At 40.2% G+C, this 23,941-nt stretch overlaps 1 protein-coding gene across 4 annotated transcripts in view; it reads left to right on the forward strand.

Moving 5' to 3' along the window:
* EPS15L1 (epidermal growth factor receptor pathway substrate 15 like 1) overlaps positions 1 to 17,004 on the forward strand; it is a 46,031-nt gene extending 29,027 nt beyond the window's left edge. For 3 of the 4 annotated variants that reach the window (XM_054290992.1, XM_054290993.1, XM_054290994.1), the window contains 2 exons: positions 7,025 to 7,230; positions 11,723 to 17,004. In XM_054290992.1, coding sequence (XP_054146967.1) covers positions 7,025 to 7,230; positions 11,723 to 11,869 — 353 coding nt within the window. In that variant the 3' untranslated portion in view covers positions 11,870 to 17,004. Of the gene's footprint in view, positions 1 to 7,024; positions 7,240 to 11,722 lie in introns of those variants that run through there. The other variant, XM_054290995.1, reaches the window with a different exon arrangement.
* The last annotated feature ends 6,937 nt before the right edge of the window (positions 17,005 to 23,941 follow it).

The following is a 23,941-nucleotide window of genomic DNA, read 5'->3' on the forward strand; positions in this document are numbered from 1 at the left end:
CAGAAACACTAATTCCCTAATTTGGGGCGGCCATCCTTTGCCTGTCCTTTGAAGTGTGGGTGCAGAAGGTTGTTGTGAGCCCCAGAGAAGCTAGAAGTGCAAGGAAAATTACCAGCAGAACATCTTTTATTCTGTTCCTGTGGTGCAGGCATCTTGCAAGGGAAATTGCAGATGGATTTGCCCACTCAGGTGCACACAGTTGTGGAGGGATCTGAAAGAGCTGTTCTGATGGCACTTTGACCTCAAAGCTTCAGTGATTAGATACCCAGATAATCACACATATACAGACATGTTCCAGGTTTCCCTGGACCAGGATTGTCCAGATGAAAGTTTTAGATTTTTTGGGGGTGTCTTTTGTACCCCTGGGACCATTTCAGAGGCCTCTTGTTCCTTCTGTGTGTAACCAGCTGCTGACCTAGCTCAGTGTTTGTGCAGCTTCTGCTGCTCCCTTCCTTTGTGTTTGATGCTTCCTCCTCCTTCATGCCAACGATAAATATAGCTCTTTTTTGTATGTGTCACTTCTCTAAATTAAAGGCATTTTATGGTTTGGCTGTTTTTGCAGTTTTAGACTTATTTCTCATCTTTAAGGCAGCCCAAGAGCACTGGCAGTGCACATTGACCTTGTGTTGACACTTTCAGTGAGGTAAAGAAGGCTTAGATCTTTGCTACTTTTTGAGTTGGACATATAAATGGGTTTTAGTAGTTTGTTTGCCTAAGATGTGTCTTGAGTGTCTCAACTAGATAAAAATTCAGACTTTACAATTGGTTCAGTGTCTTCCTTGTAAATGCAGGCCAAAGTCTGAATGTTCCCATGTAGATATTTGCTCTATGTACTCAGATAAATTTTTAAAGAAAGAAGCCATGTTAGGTATAATGGATGTAATTAGGAGTTAGGAACAAGAGAAAGGATTGTGTTAATCAGAAAAAAAAAATAATTCCCATGATTTAATTTAGATTTAAATTATGTGGATTTATTGAAGTTGTGGATATCAGTCATTTGATCTAGAGCAGTCTATAGAGTTCTGTTCTTCACTCATTGTGAGATGACAGGAGTGCTGGGCTGTTTATTTGTGCATGATGCCACACACCTGTGAGTTATTCACAAGTACCCTGGTGCCTGTTTACCTTTATTTTTTTCCCCTCACCTGTAGCCAAGAGTGAGAAAATCAGCCTCGAAGTTGTGACTGACAGGAAAAGTTTTTTTGTTTTTCATGACTTCTAGAAGACCTGACAGTTACATTAGAGAGCACAGGCATCCCTTGTTGTGTAGGATAAATGACTCATGGGTGGAGCACCTGCCTGGCCACAAGCTAAAAATTCCATTCACGCTTTGATTCTCTTGTTTATGCTGGCCTCTCAGAGTAAAGATATTTCAGTACTGATGGTTGAAAGAGGTTGTCCAGAAGCTGTTTCAGAGCAGATTGTTGGGCTGAGCATTGTAACGATTTCTCACCTTTCAAGAAGTTTGTAGATTGCCAGAATGTTTCTCTTAAACAGAAGTTTTCGGTGAACTCAAGGTGCAGACTTTGCAAATATTAAGCAAAAACAGTTCTGAGGGGGTTTTGCAAGGGAAACCCTCTCCCTTCTGTTACAAAAAACATGTTGTGATTTTTTGCAAAGAACATCATCAAATAGTTGAGTTTGCAGTAGCCCCTGTTGAAGACAAAGACCTCCAAATATTCTGTAGAAAATTTAGTTTAATGTAACTAACCTTCAGGCAAAGTTTGAAACTAGCAATAATTTTTTCTGTGAGTTCAGTTTCTGAAGATTTTACTCTGCATCACTGGAGGAGCTGGATAATCTTAACAGGATGGTGGAAATCATGCTGAGTAAGTTGGGAATGAGATGTAAATTTGGTAAACTGCCATGCCAAGAGAAAAATGTGCTAGGAGGCGCCTGAGGCTTCTTCTGCCATGTGAAAAAACAGGAGAGGTGGAAGTCCTGGGATTGTATGCTCAGGTATAATCACAGGTATGGACTTACCTTATCACTCCTTATCCTCTACAACACAACTCTGACTCCTTAAAGGCCATTTTTCAGTTTAGAAAGTATCCTGGAAATGAGCCCTTGTTTATGAAAGTTTAAAGTTGTGTCATTTCCACTCTCTCCTGTTTGCCCATGAGCTTGATCCATCTAGGCTTCAAAGCCAGGAAAAATGCTGCTTCTCACCATTTAGCAAGATCCTCTTCTAAGCAGAAAGTCAGGCCCAGCATTGAAACATAAAATATTGAGACAGTTCTAAATATTTCACTTCGTTGTCAATACCTTGTAATTCAACAAGACGAATTTTGTGTTTTCATCCTACCAGTGAGGTTATATTTGCTTTGAAATATAGATCTCAGCCCTCCAAACTCAAGTTTGCTGTGGGGTATGAAATTAGATAAGCCCTTTGTATGGGTGGAGTTCACTCTAAGTAACAGCACTTGCTGTGGTAAACCATTTTGTTCATCATCTCTTTTTGCTGAAGTGAGTCCTCGGTGTGGTTTGGGTGCACCACTTGGGTAACTGCTGAAACTGCTGTGGTTTCAGAATAGGACCTGTTTTGCTTTTTTCTGAACTTCTTTTCCCCTGAAACTATTAGCAAAAAAATCAAATAAGGGTTACAACTGTTTGCCTGCCGTACCTCAGAACGATGAGCAGAGTCCTGTACAAATGCAACATTTTCCAGCGAATGGAAGATTAATGCAATCTAGGTTATGACTATATTTTGCAGTATTGCAATTTTACCAATGTCCATCAGTAGAGGTGGTAACTCAAACTGTGGTTTGGGTACTTTTGCTTAATGTTGTGGAAAGCCCATACCCACATTCTTGACACACTAAACATGGGACTGCAAAAATCTTTGTGTAGTTAAGATGGGACACTTATATTTGTAAGTCAGCAAAGACATCGGAACGATAATGCTGGTGTTGTTCTTACTAATTTGTGGCTAATAAATGAGTAAATTTGAACATCTAACTGGACCAAACAAAGTTCTGCCAGGCCTCAAAACCACGTTTGCAGAGTGTGGCAGGATAATGTGAGCTGTGAACAACATAGAAAGGGCACTAAAAGAGAGATTTGGACTTGGAGTTGGACTTGATGGTCCTCATGATCATCAGCCTTGTGGTTGATGTATTCAGAGTAGGTGCTGCCCTTAAAATTGCTCTGCAAAAATAAGCCTGATTGCATAAGGGTTTCCCTCTCACTTTTTTTTTAAATAGAAAAATTACCACCCCATTCTATTCTTTAACATCTAAAAATCTGAAGAAAATGGCACTCAGTGTGTAAAATGAAAGCTTTCAATATCATTACCAGTAACTCTCATTATATGGTGACATTTCCTCTACAACAAAGTGATTCTTTGTGATCTTTTGTGAAGATGAAGCACAAGAAACCCTGATGCTCTGTGCAGGTTCAAAACCACCCAGGGCTTTGTGCAAAAGCCTTAAACAGGCCACCCAGAAAAACCAGTCTTGCTGAACAAATACGTTGCAAACCCAGCATTTGTGTTAACAGTCACCAATTCCACAAAGTGGTTTCGCTAGCAGAAGATTTAACCTAAGACAAAAAGCAGCTTAAAATGGGTCAGTTTTACCTCCATCATTCCAAATTGGTTTTGGGCAATACAGGGTGAGGTATGAGGGGGAATTTCCTTGCTGGTAAATGGCAATAGAGGATGGGGAAATAACCTATAAGGCTCTTGTTTTGCCATGACCAAAAGTTGGAAATGCAGATACTTTAATTCTCTTTGTAGTTCTCCAAGGCCAGTTTGGATGGAGCTTGGAGCAACCCAATCTAGTAGATGTCCCTGCCCATGGCAGGGGGTTAAAACTGGATTAACTTTAAGGTACCTTCCAACCCTAACCATTCTGGAATTCTATGACTCAAATTTAAAACAAGTTAAAATAAGTTGCTCTTTTCTGTGGAGCATTACATACAAAATGCTGAGCTGCTCATCCCTTGCCAGGCTTGCACGTCCCCTGGCATGGGATGGCAGTGGCGGTGGTGAGATCTGGAGGCCACCAGGATGGGCAGGATGGAAGTGCAACACAGAGAGCAAAAGGTGCCCTGTGGAAGGGCAGGTGGGGTGAGGGAGGGTCTGTGCTTGTGAGGAGAACAATTCCATGTACAGACTGTCCTCTGTCACTTCCTTCCATGAAGGACAAAGCATTGCCCTGATCTGCCTCTCTTTAGGAGCCACATGGGTCCATGGGGATCTGCAGATCCATGTGTCAGATGTTGTCCATGTACTCAACCTTGAAAAATAGAGCTTTAACAGATCTCCTTTATCTTCCAGCTTCAAGGCAGCTGAACCAGTGCTATTTCTAGAAACTTTCTCAAACCTCGTGGATGTGTTGGTAGAATGTCTCCCAGAGCAATGGGCATGGCCCCAAGGCTGCCAGGGCTCAAGGAGCATTTGGACAACAGTCTCAGGCACTGGGTGGGATTGTTGTGGTGGTTGTGCAGGGCCAGGGGTTGGACTGGATGATCCCTGAGGGTCTCTTCCAACTCAGGATGTTCTTTGAATGTTCTAAAATCCCTGGGTAGTGTGGAGTATCCTTAAGTTTTAAAAATGTTGTGGATTTTCTGTTGTGAATCTCTTTTGGTCCAGTCTAAATCCATTCACCTTTTTCCTGATGCAAGACTTGCAGGACTATGATCAAGTTCCCCTCAAACACTGTCAGGACTAAATAAATCCAGTTCTATCTCCTCCTGCACGTGCCTTGTTTTCCATGTTTCTCTCTGTCTGCTTGTTCAGCTGGGGACTTGCTTGCTTCCCAATTTGCATGCAGCTTGGTGCCTGCCAGTGGTGCAAATATTGCACCTGAGTGTGATGTTGGCACTGCACTAATGAGAGTCTGTGTGATTCCCTCTGCTCCATGTAAACCTGATTTCCTCAGTTCTGGGATACCTGATTCCCTCAGCTCTGTGTAAACCTGATTCCCTCAGTTCCTGGGATACCCAATCCCTCAGCTTTGAGTAAACCTGATTCCCTCAGTTCTGGGATACCCAATCCCTCAGCTTCGTGTAAACATGATTCCCTCAGTTCCATGTAAACCTGATTCCCTCAGTTCCCTGGATACCCAATTCCCTCAGTTCCATGTAAGCCTGATTCCCTCAGTTCCTGGGATACCAAATTCTCTCAGTTCCCTGTAAACCTGATTCCCTCAGCTCCTTGTAAACTGATTCCCTCAATTCTGGGGTACCCGATTCTCTCAATTCCTGGGCTACCAAATTCTCTCAGTTCCATGTAAACCTGATTCCCTCAGCTCCCTGGATACTCAATTCTCTCAGTTCCCTGTAAACCTGATTCCCTCAGTTCTTGTGATACCAAATTCTCTCAGTTCCCTGTAAACCTGATTCCCTCAGCTCCTTGTAAACTGATTCCCTCAATTCTGGGATACCAAATTCCTTCAGCTCCATGTAAACCTGATTCCCTCAGTTCTGGGATACCAAATTCCTTCAGCTCCATGTAAACCTGATTCCCTCAGTTCCCTGGATACCCAATTCCCTCAGTTCCACGTAAACCTGATTCCCTCAGTTCTTGGGATACCAAATTCTCTCAGTTCCATGTAAACCTGATTCCCTCAGTTTTTGTGATACCAAGTTCTCTCAGTTCCCTGTAAACCTGATTCCCTCAGCTCCATGTAAACCTGATTCCCTCAGTTCCCTGGATACCCAATTCCCTCAGTTCCACATAAACCTGATTCCCTCAGTTCTTGGGATACCAAATTCTCTCAGTTCCCTGTAAACCTGATTCTCTCAGTTCCATGTTAACCTGATTCCCTCAGTTCTGGAACACCCAATTTCCTCAGCTCCATGTAAACCTGATTCCCTCAGTTCTGGGCTACCTGATTCCCTCAGTTCCTGGGATGCCCAATTCCCTCAGCTCCATGTAAACCTGATTCCCTCAGCTCTCTGGATTCCCAATTCCCTCAGCTCCCTGCCCACACGTGCCTCTGACTTTGGGGAATAGAGGCCAGCTGAGTACAAGGGAAGATGGATTTTGGCTTTTGGCTTTTGGCTGGCCCTGGGGCAGGAGAGACTGAGCTGGGATTTACTGGATAGATAATTTATTCAGTGCAAGTTTGCTGATCTTTATTTCCCTTTGATAAAAGTATTTCCACACATCTGAGCATATATTCTGAAGTTCATGAGCACATACCTACCAAAGCTCCCAGGCTATGATTTAGATGTGCCAAGAACACTCTGAAATTTGGGGTTTGATTCCATTTCTCTGTGCTTTCCTAGTATGCATCTCATAATGGGAATGAATGATAAGATTCCTATGAAATTATAGTTCAAATAATTGGATATTTCAAAGCAGCTCTATTGCTACAAATAATGTATGAATTTCAGTTTTTTATGCAGAAAGTTGTACGTATTGCAACAAATTAAGTATACACATAATATATATGAGCATACACAATGATTCCTGTGATGTCATTTGTTGTTGGGGTGGAATGTAAGAACAGTCACCTACAAAAGGTGGGTTGTGGAGCAAACACCCCAGAGAGAGGTGAATTTGCCTCCTTTTCTTTGTGTGCATGGTGGTAGAAGGATGAACCAATTCCAGGAAAAAAAGCAGAATGCAGGCATTCTGTAAAGTGACAGCTAAGTTACTCTTTAATCCTATTTAACCTTACTTATCTTTAGAGATACATGGCTTTTAATTTTGTGTTCTATATAAAATCAAGCTTAAATTTGAAATATCTCTAATCCTGGAAAATCAAAGTCATACTTGCCAATTTTTTTCTGACCAAATGTCTTTATAATGGGTTTCATCATTTAAAATCTTGATGGTATTAATATTTTGGTATGTATAAATAGATAAATCCACTTAAATAAAACAACTGTTTTAGTTGATTTGCACTGAGAAATGAATACCATTATATTGGGTTAAATTTTCACCCACCCAGGAAAGATGGATGATGCTTAAGTGTATCAGTACAGTTTCCTATTTCAGGGCTTTGCATTGTCCATGGTAAGTAACTTCTCTTTTTCTCCTTTTGTTTTTTTTTTGTTTTCCTAAACTTTCCAGGTAAAAGTACTCCTGTAAGCCACCTTGGGTCTGCAGATTTTCCCAAGCCCCATGATCCATTCCAGCCATTTGGGGCTGACAGCAGTGACCTGTTTCAAAGTAAAAAGGGGTTTGGGGACCCATTTAGTGGAAAAGATCCATTTGCTCCCTCCTCTTCAAGTAAAACTTCTAAAGACTCTTCCTTGGGGTTTGCAGACTTCAGCTCTGTAAGTTAAGTTCCTTGTCTCTGAGCAAACCACTTTCTGCTCTGCTTGCAGCAATCTCTGTTGGGTTTTTGTCTTACCTGCAAACCTACTGTTCCCTGGCTTCTGTCTCTCAGTACCTTCATGCTGTCCTCATTGTTTTTGTATTAATATTTCTGTAATAAAAAGGCGTTATTTCAATAAAAAAGAAGTTTTCCTACTAAATTTTCAAGGGTTTACTTGCATTTAAATTATTTTAGCACAGTGTGCCTTTACTCTCAAATTCTTTGTAGCAGAACCTGTGTATTGTTTTTGTTGCATGGAGGCTATTTTGTAAATGGATTTTTTGGGAGCCAATGATGTAAAGACTCGAAACCAATTGATATTGAACATTTCTCTAGTAATTTCACCATATCCTGAGAAGCAAATCCTTGAAGAGAAAGTTTCTGATAAGTACTTGTAACTGTTTGTGGAGAAAATTCTGACATTTGCTGTATATGATGGAATGTGGTCAGTAGAGAGACACAGAAATTGAGACAGAAATTGAAAATTTAGCTGTTGAATTTTGTTCCTGTTACTGATGTTGTAGAAAAGACAGAGAAAACAAAATGGTTTTGTAGAACCAAGGTAGAAAGGTCCACACTGCACTCCAGAAGACAGTCCCAGAAGGTTTGAAAACAAAACCAGGTCCCCATTCCATTAAAAATACTGGGATTTCCAAAGCCTGGCTTTGGTTTTAGTGCTGGAATTGGGAGCCATTGTGAATGCAGTGCTGGTGTGGTTCTTATTGCTTCCAAAAGTGGATAGAATCTGTTCCATCCACAGCCTCAGGCTTCTTCCTCCTTTCACATGTTTTTGTTTTCTCATGTTGCCACGCAGTAAAATTGAACTTACTCTGTTCCTTAACTCTGCTGGACACAGGGCAGTGTTCAGCAAGGGGAGATATTTAAGCTGAATCTTTCAGGTTGTTTCTTTTTAATGTTTTGGGTTTTTCTTTTTTCCTAGTTATTATTTAATATTAAATGTGTATCACTTTTCCTATTTGATATTGTTAGCTGAGGTCATCTGTGCAGACTTTAGTTGGCCTCAGGGCTTTAATTTATCACTTCTGAAACGTCCAAGATTCAAGATTTGTTGTATGTTTGACCACAGCTAGTTGGATTTGCACAGTTAAATTCTGATTGTATACAAACTGGTGACATTCTTAATAAAAATAAGACACAAAACCTGCTTTATCTGAAGTTTCTTCAACAACATCTAATTTCTTCCTGCAATCAAAGACAAATGATGGAATGGAATGACTCTTACCCAGTTATCATCTTACTTTCCAGACTCTATTTCTTAAAACGTGGTTTCCTCTGAGTGATTGTATCAAATGATTAACCAAAATCTCTGATCCCAATCCTAGTGGGTGCTCCAGGGTCAAATTTGCTGTGCCATCACATCCTCAACTCAGATTAACTTTAGAAGAAAAGGAACAAGTAGGAAAAATGAGATAATGAGCAGTAGCCACTTAATAATTCCTGTTTAGTGGCATTTCATCAAATGAAATAAATTTTAAAATCAGTTTTCTGAATTAAAATTCCTCCTCCTGTAGGAAAAAAAAAAGAAATTTTGACTGAATTTGGCTGAAAAGACAGATTTGATCCCCTTTCTCCTCAGTTCATGGGGTTTTTTTTCCTTTTCTATGACACAATTATGCTGCTACACTTGACAATTCCTAATCCTTCTGTACAGTGTTTTATATGTGCCAGTCACCTTGAAATGATTGAGAATATTGAGCTTCTCTTTGCCTCATGGTTGGGAAACTTTGTTCATAATGCAAATGAAAATCAGTTTTACTTACAGAAGGTTTTTGACACCTACTTTGAATCCATGGGATCTGAGAACAGAATCATGTAGAACTGAATAATCAAACAACCTGGTTTTTAATTGAAATCCTTGACTGTTCCAAGAAAGAACATGAGAACCTTCATTGTATTTTAGTAGGAAAATCTGCTGCTTTTTTGACACACTGGCAAATCCACGCACCCCGAGTTTATGTATATTTTCATTGCATCCTTAACTTTGTTGCTGTCATTAAATATGATTCATTGGAACAAAACACTCTTTTGGTAGCTCAGATTTCAGGCGTTTCTGGGTTCCAGCTGCAGTTTACAGAACAAGAAAAACCTTTTTTTTTTTTTGCCAAGAAACAGAACACTTAGCACTAAGCTGGAAATCCAGTACACACAAATCAGTGGAGTTTTTGTGATTTGATTATTCTTGCTACAGTTGATTTAATCTATGCCTTGGGTCTGACTGTACATCTGAAAAAGAAATGGAAAGGAAGGATTTAATATAATTACACATGTGACACATATTTATAGACTTGCTGAAACCTGGACATATGCAAAAAATTGTTATTGTATTAAATTACCTGTAAATTACCTTTTTACAGACAATCTGTAGCATTAATGAACTGTTCTGCATTTATTTCACTGCTCAATGGTGAGAGTTATCTCCTGAAAATTGTACTTTGTGCCAACCACTTGTAATAAGGCACATCCAGATTTGTTTCCAATGAATCACTTGCCTATTTTTTCCTTTTTCTTTTTCCACTCAGCACTTTTAACTGCAAAAATATAACTTGTGTCCAATAAACAAGTTATAATTGGGACTCTCATAAACTTTGGAAGCCTTATCCTAGAATGGAAGCCATAGAAGTAAAACTGGTTTCTCAACATGAAAAAAATACCCCAAATAGTTTGACCAAAATGTCTTATATATCTGAAAATAGTAACCACTCATTTTCCATCCCAGCTGCTGGATCTGCCTCAATTCCTGGACTAAGCAGAGAATTCCTGCTTCCATTTGTATCTGTCTTTACCTTGGAAAAAATAATCTGTTTAAAATCTTAATGAGCTTTTTAATCTTAGCTATCAGCTGACATTATTTAAATGTAGTAGGATCTCTCAATTTTAAAAGTAAAATCTCATTTTAAAAGTAAAATCTCAAAAGGTGTTACACTTCTATTGTATTTTAGTAACATCAAATGCAAAGATTCTCATCTAAATTTTTATAGCAAAAAAGCAGAGATATTGCATGAAGAAAAGTGGGGTTTTTGCATCAAATCATCTCTAAAGTCATAGTGGGAGAAAAAAAAATGAAGAATGATGGGCATCCAGAGGCATGATTAAATTATGAGCAAATGAGAATTGGGTTTGGGTTAAAAGAAATTCAAATAGGCAGATTTATTTCAAAATACATGAAAAATAGAAATTACAGATATACACTGCAGAGTGGAGGAGGAGGCTGGGGTGGGACCATGACAGTGTTTATGCAGCCAGGCAGGGTTTAGCACTGAAGTTTGCATTTTAACACAAATTTTCAATATTTCAGGTTGGTCTAGGCAGATGTAGCTGCTGCAGGCTGTGCTCAGAGTCACTGTGTCCTGGGCCACAAGGAATTTCTGCAGAATTCATCCAGCTGGAATTTTTCTCCTCAAAAACCCCTCAGATAATATGTTTTACTGCACACACACAGAGAAAAAAAAAAAATCCCCAAAACAAAACCCAAAAAGCAGATTTTAGAAGTAGGCTTTAATGCAAACATTTGCATGCAGCTGTTCCCATCCTCCTCCTCCTCAGCAAATGCTAAAATTAGCTGGGAACAGATTATGTTTGAGTTAGAAATTGCTATGATTTCAATTTAAAAAATTTCAGATTTAGTTCAAACAACCAAACTTTTGCATCCTTCAGTGGTAAATACTAGAAAATCAGTTTGGAAATATCAGTTTGGACAAGTTTTGCTGCATTGTACTTGTGTTTGGGGGAGCCCAAACAGGTTTAGGAGCTGAATGTTAGAAAATGTGATATTTTCTTAGTGTTCTCTGCTGAGGTAAATTGGATTCTCTCACATTATTTCTTACTGGTGAAACTGTGTATTTTATGAACAGCAGCAGAAGCACTTTGGGTAACTTTTGATTTGGTGATGAAACTTCCCACATGTCAGCAGTGTCCAAAATCACTCCTCAAACCCCTCCCCTTAGGAGGAACCACCACAATAAAACTCTCTGTTGTGCACAAGAATAAATAACTATTAGCTTTACCAGCTATTTATTCTTGAAAATAGTTGTAGTTGCTGTGCTTCCAAACCATTAACTTCCTTTTTTTGTGCTTCTGGAGGGGTTTTTTTGGTAGTTTTCATACCCAGCTGAGCCACAGATGCAGGGACTTGCATCCCATGTGGGTTAATTTCCAGGTGGGAGGAGGAGTTAACTAAGGAAATAAACTAAAGAAGTAAAAGAGAGAGGAAATAAGGAAATAAATCAAAGGAGGAAGAAATTAAGGAAATAAAGGATGAAGTGAGGACACCAGTGAGTGAATTCCCATGTCAATCTAGAACTGCCCTGAGACAGCCTGGTGTAGTTGAGCTGCATATTCAATAAGTCTGACTCTTTGTGGGTTTTTTTTTGCATAATTTCTTCGAGCTGGTTGGTGACTTTATTAATTCATTTTCCATTTTCGTTTTGTAGTTTGGAAATGAGGAACAGCAGCTGGCCTGGGCGAAGAGAGAGAGTGAAAAAGCAGAGCAGGAAAGACTGGCTCGGTTGAGGAGACAAGAGCAAGAAGACCTTGAGTTGGCCATTGCACTCAGTAAGGCTGACATGCCCAACTCTTAAAGAGGGTCTTGGCCTCCACCCTGTTCAAGACAAACCTTGGAGCAGAGCTTTTATAAAAATACTAAATCCTTGGTTTATATTTGTGAGAATGGTTTAAGTCACCTTCGGATCTAAACAGGACTGGGCTGGTTGTGTCTGACTGTGTGGCTTCTCCAAGTGCATAACCTGCAGGAATCACTGTATAAGCTGTATTATATGTTCTAGATCAAATTTATTGCTTGTAAGAAATTTAATGTGTAATCCTAAGGTACTGAAAGTTTCTTTATCTGAAACACAAATGTTGCATAGAGTAAACTGCAGCTTGTGAATCTGGTTTTTTTTTTTATATAACCTGAATTCCACTGAGGTCTTTGAGGCTGCAGTATGGATTGAAAAGAAAATGTCATAAAAAGAGAATATTTATAGAATTAGCTTTCACTTGTTACATTTATTTAATAATTCATGGTAGGCTAATCAGTACTTCTGCATCATCTATGTCAAAGCATAAATTCATTGGTATTTTTATCCAGAAGTTGTGGCTTTTGCAAAAGAATCTGACAATTGATATATGATGGATACAGTGAACTCTATAAAACAGTACAAATTTGAAGACTCTAGAAATTAGTAGTTCTAATTTAAACTTTGTTTGCATTGAGTTTTAATAATTATATACGACTAAAAGTGGGAATTAATTCAGGAAACGGGATAAATAATTTAGCAGTTAAATTATGAAGTAAAAATTTGCTTTGGTGTAAGCAAACAGGATTGCAAGGTGGTGACACGCATTTGGGGGCTGCTTTAATGTGACATCAAGAAATGAAGTGGTGGAAAAGTTGCCATGTTTGAGGAGCACTCACTGTACCCTCATTTACTCCTCACTGTACCCTCATTTACTCCTCATTGTACCCTCATTTACTCCAACTCCCAGCACACAGAATGGGTTGTGTTAGCCAGGTGACCCTCTGGGACAGTCTCTACCTCTGCTTCTTCAATTCCACCTCTTTGGGGTTACAGATCAAGCAGCTTTAGCTGAAATGAAGCCAAGTTGAATCAGATTTGAGTTGCCAAATACACATTCACGCATCAGTTCTGGCAGCACTGCCTGGGTTGGCTCTAAAATCCAGTTTGCAGGACTCAGACCAGGTAGGAACAGGTTTTACATGCACTGAATGCTTCCACCTGGAAAACACAACACAGAATGTGTTTGACATGTCATGGAAAAAATAAGTCTGTGAATTTAATTTGCTTACTAGAAATGCCTTTTCTGATTACAGGAATTCTAAAACTTCAGTTATGTTTGCCTTGGAATTTTCTGTCTGGTAGAGTAGGGGTCTAGCACAGCATTTTTAAATGTCCTCAGTCTTCTTTCCTGCCCTTTGTTCTCTGGGAATACAAAAGCTTTACATTCTTACTGATGTGGCCCTTGTCTTACAACATTTTCTCTTTTTTTTTTTTTAATGTGATATTCCTTCATCATCTTCAATGCGTTTCTATTTTTTATGTCCTTGCTTCCTTACTTTTATTTTCATACTACAATGATAGTGCCTGCTCAGTGAATGAAGTCAGTCTTTCCCTGTGCAGTTGGGATTGCCTTATCCTGGATGCTTTCCTTACACAGAGGAGTCAGGCTGGATCTTTTTTAGCATCTTGGGAGCTTTCAGCTCTGAAATGCAGCCAGGACATTTGTGGCATTTGCAGTCTCAGGCTTTGGTGGGGAGGTGGGTGGGTGGGTGGGTGTGCAGACACACACATCTATTCCTGTTTAGGATGTTCCTTTTAGGAGTCACAACTCCCCCTTTGCTGTGTGTCTCCTGTCTTAATGGTACTACCAATAATGTAAACCTTTTATTCTCCTCAGAAAAAGATTTATTTCTAATACCAAAACCAACCATGTAAGGTCCTTAATACTGTCCTTTAATGAGCCCTTTGGGATGCAATAGAAGCTATTTCTAATTTTGAAGATCCTGATTTGAGATCCCCTCCCATTGCAATAATTTTTCTCTTAATATATGTTTGATCAAACATACTAAAACACACAAAAAATTCTCCCTTCTGTTGGTGTATAGAACTTGAAATCTCTGGGAGCTAACCTGTGTCTGTCTGTAGGTAACATGATAAAACTTTTGCTATGAAAGAGCAATTTTCAAAAGCAAGATTGGCTGCAAGGTTCTCAGTGCAGTTCTACAGACTGTACCCAAGTGTAAGATCCTCCTAGGACTTGAGTTTTTGTGGTGTCTCTTCTGCTACAATAAAATTTAGAAAGCAATACCAGTTCTGGATGGGATGATGTCACTCCAGTGGGACAGGTGGAGGACTAAAGAGCTTGATGCATTTTTGAAGTTCTGTACCATAACAAGACTTTCTGCTGCTTTGTCAGGGCCCTAAAACACTGACTTTATAATGCTTCTAGGCCAATGAAATGATGATTTCAAGATGTCCAGCAGGGAGACAGAAATGTGAATTAATCCAGCATTCTGTATAGTGTTAGGGCTCGTTTTTGTATTTCCTTATTGATTCTTCCTCATATTTGCTTGGACAGTAACTGCAGATCAACCAATGAACAGGGACAAAACCCAATATGTTGTCTATGCACAGTATTAGATTTAGGAACCTTAAATTTACTGAAACACTCTTGACTCAAAATGTTGTCACTGCAGTAGAAGAAAACCTAGCTGTGATTTCTCACTTTGTATTTAATACAGTTTTCCATATAAAAAAAAGGAAGATTCCCCACATTCTTTCCCTATGCTGTAACTCAGTGTTTGTACAATACCTGCACTTGCTCTTTGAAGCAAAACTTTATTGCAAGACATTGCTCTTCTTCCTCCAGACCAGTGAAAATTAAAGCACAAACAGGCCTGTTGCTATTTGGGCAGAGAAAATACATACAATGTAAGATATGGAAAATGTGAATAACCCCCAGTGCATATACAGTGTACAGTGAGATCCACATTATTTGTGTCTATGTGTATATATACATATATGTATATATATTGTATAATGTAATCATAGTGTGTGTATATACATGTCCACATGCTATGTCCAGTATATAGCTCCTTGTGCTGTACATAAAATATGTATATACAGTGAATATGTAGAATATGCATATATATTCTATATATTAAAGCTTGTGTGGATGTATGAATTCTGTAACCACAGATGGATACAGAATTGAATCTTTACAGAAATTCAGATTAGCTCATGGCTCTGAGAGTTTCAAAGTCCTGGTTAAAGAAAAGAGGAGAAATTATTTCTAATCAATTTGTATCAAGATTTCTTTCATTGACATGAAAAACTGTGTTCATTAGCTGTGCCAGGTGTAAGAGAACCCTGGCGGAAAGTAGTAATTATCTGCACTGGATGTAATTTCACATTCTTTGTAGTTTTTAAAGTATCTGTTTGGAATGTAGGTTCAGCTGCTGATCTTGCATGTCATCTTTCTTCTCTGGGTGGAGGCAGGGAGTTTTCTTCTATTCTTGCTCATAGTTTCCCTCTTCCCTCTTTCCTTTCTTTTCCTTTTGAAAAAATCATTTGTGGGGTGCTGTTCCCATACCCACGCCCCAAACCGTCACAGGCAAAGGTGGAAAACATGTTTTTCTTGCTTCATTCCAGTTAGATTGGTTGCACATAATTTGTCATCTGGATTGATTCCAGTTCTGTGTTTCCTCCATTTCCACCTAAGTTTTTATATCAGGAGGAACAAATATCCATTGCATAGAGAGGAAAGAGTGGGGTTGATTCTTCTTTTGCTTAGATGAATTATTAGCCCTTGTGGTACCTTCAGTGATCAGAGTTTGGCAGGGTTTGATGGTGGCACACGTGTTTTATATGGAATATATGCTACTGGATGGACTCATGGAAATCCCTGGATTGCACAGCAGTTAAACAGGACAGACAGACAATTATTCACATGGAACCTGCCCATGCTGACAGGGCACATAGGGCACAGATACTGAATTACCACATTGCCCCTCACACAACTCTGTGTTCACATTTGCCTTCAGTGCTTTCCCTGAGTTACCTTCAAACCTCCCAGTCACCCTGCAATAAAAACAGATGCTCATAAAAGTCAAACTTCCACAATAATGCTGTAAGAAATATTTTTATATGGGCAATGTTTTCTTCATGGCACCTCTGCCCTGTGAGGGTCATGAGTGCTTCCTGCATCTTGTTCCATGTACTGTGCTCTCAAAGTGTAGGAAGTTCCAAGCTGTGTCTGTGCAAGCCTTTTTAATTTTTAATTCCCATCTGTGAAATCTGTTGGCACTATTGTAGAAATCATTTTGTCATCTTATGCTCAAGGATAGCACACTTTTCTCGAATTCTTCTTATAATCCTTTTGGGGTTACTATTTCTTCTTTAGTGTTTCTCCATTGAGAAGAATATTTGTTCTGTAGAACCGTGGCCCAAGGAGTTTTGGTCCAAGTAGAATTGTTGCTTTCCCCTGTGTAAGAGTTTGATTTCTTCTTTCTTCTGTATTTTTTTCCTCCCTCTCAGGAATTTCATTTCTGCTTAATCCTCATGTAGAGCTGGAACTCTCTTGATGTGAATTGATCTCTGCTGTTAATGATCTAATTCAATTATCTTCCTATACTAGTGGAACAGCCAGGTTTTTGGTTCTGTATTTGGTTTTATATTGCATCTATGTAGACTTCACAACAACCATCTTTTCTTAGAGAGGAATTCTGCTTGGAGTATGATGGAATCATAGAAGATTTATTTTTAGAGTAAATATGTTAACTATAATTCATTGACACACCTGTTTGATCAGTTGATATACTGCTCTTTTTACTTGAAAGTTTTATAAATAAAGGCTAATTTGTTATAAAATGGAATTTTCATTTTTCCAACTTCTGCCTCTCCCTTTAAATTCCAAAGGAAAGCTCCTAGTGACTGTGGTTCCTTCTGCTGTTGCAAGTGCAGAGTGCTCTTCTGGTGTCCCTTTTAAAATATCATTCTTCAGCCTGATCTGAAAAGGTGGAAACACAAAGTGGAAACTGCAGTGTTGACCTAAATCTGACTAATATCTCCAAATATGTACATTATTGTGGTTATATTTATCTTTCAAATGTTATAACAAATTGTAAGGTATTTTAATTTTAACCCATCTCATGTGTTATATTGTTTAATATAATAAGAGAAATGTTATTGTTTAATATAATAAATGAAAGTTACTTTTTGGAGCTCTGAGATTTCAGCACTCTTTCTTTACTTTTTTTTGTCCGCAGTTTCACAAGTTTTTCTGTTAAATTTGTGAATCTTGCTTTGAAGAACAGCTCTGTTCTCTGCACTGAAATGTTTTTCCTGTTGGCTGCACTGTTTTCCCTCCTTGTCCTACCCTTTCTTTCTTGTCCCAGCCAGATTTGGGCTGAGCAGACCGGTCCCAAACCCAACCCCACACCTTCCCAAGCAGTCTGTGTGCAGCAATTCTGGATGTCCTGGCAATTTGCACTGGGAGTGGCTGGGGAGATGACAGGAGACAACCTTTGGCTGGCTGGAAAAGCACACCTCACCCCTGGGCTATTCCATTTACTCACTTTGACTCATTCTTCTCCCTGCTGTTCTGCTGCTCTCACCTGCTCAAAGTCAGCAGCAGGTTTCCCTGCAATATTTTTAGTGCATTCACATTTTGGAGGGTTTGAGTGCAGTGTGTCACAGATGGGCACAATCCCTACCCAATTCTCATCATTTCATGCTTCTCATCTCTCATGAAACCACGACCCAGCTCTCCATGTGTGCTGCTCCCACTCGAGTTTCTGGTGTCTGACACGCACAGCACTCTCATCCCTGTGCTTTGCCAAATTCTTTCCTAATCCACCTTGTCTGGGCTTAATCTGAAAGGACACCCCTGTACCCAGCATGGCCTAAGAGCCCCTTCACTGGGAAGGGCAGAAAAGCATCACCATTCTGTTCAGGATGTGGACATTTCACCCTAAAGGCTGCCCAAGGTCTGAGCCCAACTGTGAAACCTCAAACACAGCTGTAGAATTTATTGTAAATATGTCCCAGGCCCAGCTCTCCCCTTGGAATTCTGTCAGGTTTATCTCTAAATTGCTGAATCTCCCATCTGCTGTACATGACTGCCAGTGTAGTCACTCTGAGAACCTTTTCCCTCCTGTCTGGTTGCCTTTTTTTTTTTTTTTTATTTAATGTTATGGCCACAATTAAAACTTTTTATTGGTGCTGATGCAGCGTCTCGTAAAATTGCTGCAGCCTTCCTAATTGGTGAAATCTCACAGGGCTCTGCCTGCAGCATACACAATATATTTCTGCTGTTCAACTTCCCATTAAGGTCCTTGATCACAATTTTCAGAATGAAAAATCCCTTGCTTCCACAGAAAGGACATCCAGGCATTCTGTATCCCTTATTTTGCAATATAATATATATATTAAATCATTAAGATAACAAAACTTATGCTGCCATTGCACACAGGCTGTAAATAAGTGGTTGTTGGGATCTGAGGATATTTTTGTGTGTTTTTTCTTTGGTGTTTAAGCCTCAGGCTCAGTAGTTATTCACCTAATATATTAAATGTCACAGGAGATCACATCCAAAATGATATTCCAGATATTTCTTTGTGACATAAGGAGTCAGAACTCCTGGGCCATGGCAGGAGAGCTGCTGCAGAGTTCAAAGCTCTGAATTCTTCACTGACAGCATTTAGGACATAAATTCAGAGCATTGTCCTGCACAGGCAGGACCTGGGACAGACCCAGCTGAGAGCAGCTGCTTCGAGGACACCCAGGAATTTTAAAGTTTGTAGATGCCACCAAGTAGGTTTTGGATGCTAGCAATGGGGATGGCTTTCTCCCTGCTAAATTACATGGCGTTTGGGATGAATTTTTTGCTGGTCACCATAGTGATGGCTACATGACTTTGTTGTAGTTGTTTTTTTCTAAATATAGCAAAAGAAATTGCTAGAGCTTGGGGTTCTGGCTTCAAAAATTCAATTTAAGCAAAGCCTAACAGCTACTCTGTGTTAGAGGTGCACAAAATAGCTTAAGAAACCACAGAGCTTCTACCACAGAAAACCACAGAACCACACAATCCTATAATTTGAAGAGTGGACAAACTTATTTTGGCATTCTTGTGGATGGAAGACCAAAAGTTTAGAGCCAGTCAATGTTTTCAGGCAGTTTGTAAATGGCTGTGAGTAACCAAGGGCTCGCGCAGGTTGAAATGCACGAGGTGAGCCATGCCCAGCACCAAAGCTTCAGCTCTTCCGGATGTCATTACTGAATACTGCAATACTGAATCTAAAATAAACTTCCAGAAAGGCCACGGGGTTTCCAGTCCAGCCTTCCACTTTAGGGTTAAAAAAAAAAAGCCATTTGAAAGTGTCCTGCCTGCTGCTTTGCTGGGTGCTGGCTGTGCACAGCGTGCTGGAGAGGTGCTGGGCTGTTTCACTGGCACTGCTGCCGTGCCACGATGGGGCTGCTTGTGTGCAGCCTGATGGGGGCTGTGCTCAGGGTGCTGGGGTGCTGCTGCTGGGCTCTTTCAAAGGGTGCTGGGGTGCCCCTGGGCATGCACAGGGTGCTGGGGTGGTGGTTCTTGGTATGCACAGGGTGCTGGGATGGTGCTGGGATGGTGCTGAGTATGCACAATCTGCTGGAGTGATGCTGGTGTGGTGCTGGGATGGTGCTGGGTATGCACAGGGTGCTGGATTGATGCTGGTGTGGTGCTGGGCTGTGTCACCAGTGCTGGATTGGTTCTGGATTGGTGCTGGGATGGTGCTGTGTATGCACAGGGTGCTGGGGGATGCTGGTGTGGTGCTGAGATGGTGCTGGGTATGCACAATCTGTTGGGATGGTGCTGGGCTGTGTCACCAGTGCTGGATTAGTGCTGGATTGGTGCTGGGATGCTGCTGGATGAACACACACAGAATCACAGAATCACAGAATTTCTAGGCTGGAAGAGACCTTTAAGATCATCGAGTCCAACCCATGTTCTAATACCTCAACTAGATCATGGCACCAAGTGCCACATCCAGTCTTTTTTTAAACACATCAAGGGATGGCGACTCCACCACCTCCCTGGGTAGATGATTCCAGTATTTGACCACTCTTTCTGTGAAAAACTTCCTCCACAGGGTGCTGTGTCACCTTCAAGACCCAAAAGGGGACCGAGCCACACGGCCCTGCAGCAGCTGGACCTGGCCCTGCTCTGGGCTGTTTCAGAATTACAGTGTGTTCTGACAGTGAGGTCCCATCTCAGAGGACTTCTACTGACTCTTCTCAAGTCAGTGGGTGAGGAAAAACCATTTTGAGCAGAGTGAAACAACGCTCCGAAACTCTGTGTGGAATGATCTGACTTTGAGCAGTGACTGCTCTGGATGGTTCCTGAGTTTGGCAATATTTACCTCCCTTTTCACTGGGATCATTGTGCAGGATTTTCTCATTTCTGCACTTAACCTGCTCTAACTCACCTCACAATCCATCTTAAAACAACAGGGAGCCCATGGCTGTGGTATCTTATATTAATACGTGTGAAAACCTTGTTTTCAATGGACTCTACATTTCCTTCCATTAGGTTTAACTACAACTTCTGTAGTTTTTTCCTTTCCATGATATGTTAAAATCAAATCCACGATATTTCCTCCCATTAGGTTCAACTACAACTTCTGTAGTTTTTTCCTTTCCATGATATGTTCAAATCAAATCCACGATATTTCCTCCCATTAGGTTCAACTACAACTTCTGTAGTTTTTTCCTTTCCATGATATGTTCAAATCAAATCCACAATAGCTGCAGGTTGTGGTCACTGGGTGCTCCCTGGGAGGCAGATGGTTAATTAGAACAAAATTACTTAAGAGATGACAACCTGATGGTCAATTATTAGAAGATGTGGAGCATTAGTGGTTTCCTGCTGACTAGGGGAGGCTGGCTAGATCACTGGAATTACAGCATATCTTCGGATGTACTCATTTAAAACAATTAAAGAAAGGAAAAAAAAAAAAAAGAGTTGCAAATTACTCATAATAGAATGTGAGAAGAATGAGATCAGCATCTCTTTTTTCTCCACTACAAGATGATCTCAAGATTCAAGAACAGGCAGTTTCCTGTAAAGACCACACAGCTATTATCACAAATGCCCTCCCTCCCTTCAACAATGACAAGAAAGTTTCTTGTGAACTTTTATTAGTGCTCTGTCCCCACATCCCTTCCAACATTCAGAGGACTGACTTTATATCTTTTTATATGAGATCTTTTATATTTATGTATGAGGATTCCTGTGCTCTATTTTCAGTTGAGTCACTAATCTGAACACTCAGAGAGCATCACTTCTCATCAGGGTCTGAGCACTAACACAAATATCTGCCTGATAGCAGATATCAACTGTCTTATCTGAAGAGGTTTTAGTGAGCAGGGGCAGAGGCAGCAGAGGTGGAAACCCTCCCAGCCAGACTCTCACCTGCAGCAAAGGCAGATTTGGGTGCTGCCATGCTGAGGCACTGGAGGAGGAGAAGCACACAACGTGCAGGGTGCTGCAGGGTGCCACATGAGGGTTTGTTAAGGGTTGGTGATTTTATTTCTGCACAAAGCAGCACACGATGCCTTCGTGCCCCTCACAGGCTGCAGCTGCTCTGGAATCACAGAGCCCCAGAGTGGTTTGGGTTGGAAGGGAGCTCCAAGTCCCTCCTGTTCCACCCCTACCAGGGGCAGGGACACCCCTCACTGGATCAGGATGCTCCAAACCCCGTCCAAGCTGGCTTTGAACATTTCCAGGGATGGAGCAGTGACAATTTCTCTGGGAACTCTATTCCAGTCCCTCACCACCCTCACAGAGAAGAATTTTTTCCCCATGTCCCATCTAACCCTGCTCTCCGGCCATGTGAAGACATTCCCTGTGTCCTGTCACTTAAATCCTTGTCTAAAGTCCCTCTCCAGCTCTTTTGGAGCCCCTCTGGGCACTGGAAGGGGCTTTGAGCTCTCCTTGGAGCCTTCCCTTCTCCAGGCTGAGGATTTGGAAGGGAGGAAAACTGATCAGACCAGTTAGAGGTCAGGAAAGGGGGACAAGCAGAGGCAGATAAATGTGCTGTGATGTTGTGATGCTTCCAAGCTCCCCTCCATCACTGGAAAGCTCTGGCTGGGCCCTTCCCAAGGCAGATATGGGGCTCTTTGTCTTTTAAATTGCATCAGAAAAAAGGGGGAATTGTTTAAGCTTGCACTGTTATAACAAAAACTGGGAATGCTGAAAACTGGGAATGACTACGACCATTTCCACTCCTTCAGAAAGAGCAAGGGAAAGCCAGGTGAGCGTGAAGAGATGAGGGTAAGAATTTTTAAAATTGTCTTCCTAAAGTTATAAACACCGAAGGACATGCTGAAATATGAAATATGAAAATATTCAGCTATGGGGAAAGAGAAGGAAATACCTAGAACTGTTGCAACAATGAATGTGCCAAGTTTAGAACATCTTTAAGTCATCCTCACTTTCTGGAATTAGATTGTGCAATTTTTTTTTTTTTCCTAGCAAATAAATGAGTTTTTGTTTTTGATGAAGAAACACTAGAGCTCCCTTCTATTACACTCTGAAAGAACTACAAAAGTGAAATGTGGAACTCGTTCTTCCATGCCAATGATTAGAAGCCCAAAATACATCTGTTCCACATGAGCAGCTTCAGCCTCTGCTTTCACAGAAGAACAGCTATATTTGTACTTACTCTAAATGCATTCCTGTTGATTTCATTCTTGTGTATTCTAGCACGTAAAGTCAGAAAAAAGGTCACTATCTGGATTAAAACCAAGCTGCAAGTGTCCATATTTTAAGGGGAAAATGCAGCAATATTAAGCTGAATCTGCATATTTGATTAGCAGTGATGCACAAGCATCAGAACTCACCACAACACAGGAGCTGTAAAGACAGAGGCTGCCCATCAGAGCGTCAGAACAACTGCTTGCATTTACTGCCTGGCCTTCTGAGCTCCTTTACAGCTGTGAAGAACTTTTAGGGGCCCAATTTGACTTTTTTAGCAGTTTTTACTGCCATAGCTGCTGCAGAATCCAGTTTACTTGCAATTAGTTTTCAGAATCTCAATTCCTGGTTGATTTCCCCCCCAAATAGTTAATAACCGTCTTAACTCCTGAAATCTAGGTGGCACTACAAATTATTAAGTGAATTTAAGTTTTGGGGAATGAGTTATGAAGGTATTTTAACCTGTGTTGCGAATTCATGCTTGAATTCCACTACTGTTCCATTGGAATTCTGCACTGAGTTCTTGAGAACAAGGATAATTTATGTACAAGAATGCCTTAAAATAAGCCCCCATAATTACAAAAATGCAGTGTTTAAATTTATAGTAAAAACCCACACACTGCTGGCAAAACTAGAACTGCATCTGGAAAACATTAAGAATGCTATTAAAATAGTCTAGCATAAACTAGAAATGAGACTGAAATTACAGTGTTGCTTACTTAACCATTTTTAGGAAGTGTATTTTGAATATGATCTACTTTCCTATTTGATTTTTTGATAAAGCACTGTACTATGTCTTATTTACCAGTGAGAATACCTTACTTACTCTGTTGTCTATTTCAGACAAATCCATGGCTCAGATTTTTTAAAGTGTCTTGTTACAGTTGTTGATAATTTGAAACACAATCAGGTGGTTGCTGGTCCAGCTATCAGGAAAAAAGGTAACAGGGATATCTCAAAGGAGAATAAAAATCACAGCAATTAAAAACTTATTTTATTAAAAAGATGAAATGTTTTCAACCATTGAAAAATTACGTTTTTATAAAAACAGAAAATAGGCAAAATACCCATTTGTCTTCTATTTACATATACAATATTTCTCATTGTATAAAATTATTTACAATATATAAAAAAATTACAGTAAATAGGTTATTTTCTTACAAGACATCAAGCCCTGTACTTCTAGTGTAGATCATGGCAAACAAGAATACTATTGCACCTGTGAACCAAACAGTCTAACAAGAGGAGTGTTCTCTTAGCCATGCCTTCAACTGAGATCTAAACTAACATCGTTAGCTACAGAAACATTCATTTTATCTCTTCTAGGGTCAACTTCAGGCAGTTTCCATACAAACATTGTCTTGTAAAGCTTAGGAACGGGCAGTTAGAATGGGGGG

The sequence above is a fragment of the Melozone crissalis genome, unplaced genomic scaffold (genome assembly GCF_028551555.1).
Source record: "Melozone crissalis strain CALT ecotype California unplaced genomic scaffold, PUWL_Pcris_2 ptg000088l_1, whole genome shotgun sequence".
NCBI lineage: Eukaryota > Metazoa > Chordata > Aves > Passeriformes > Passerellidae > Melozone > Melozone crissalis.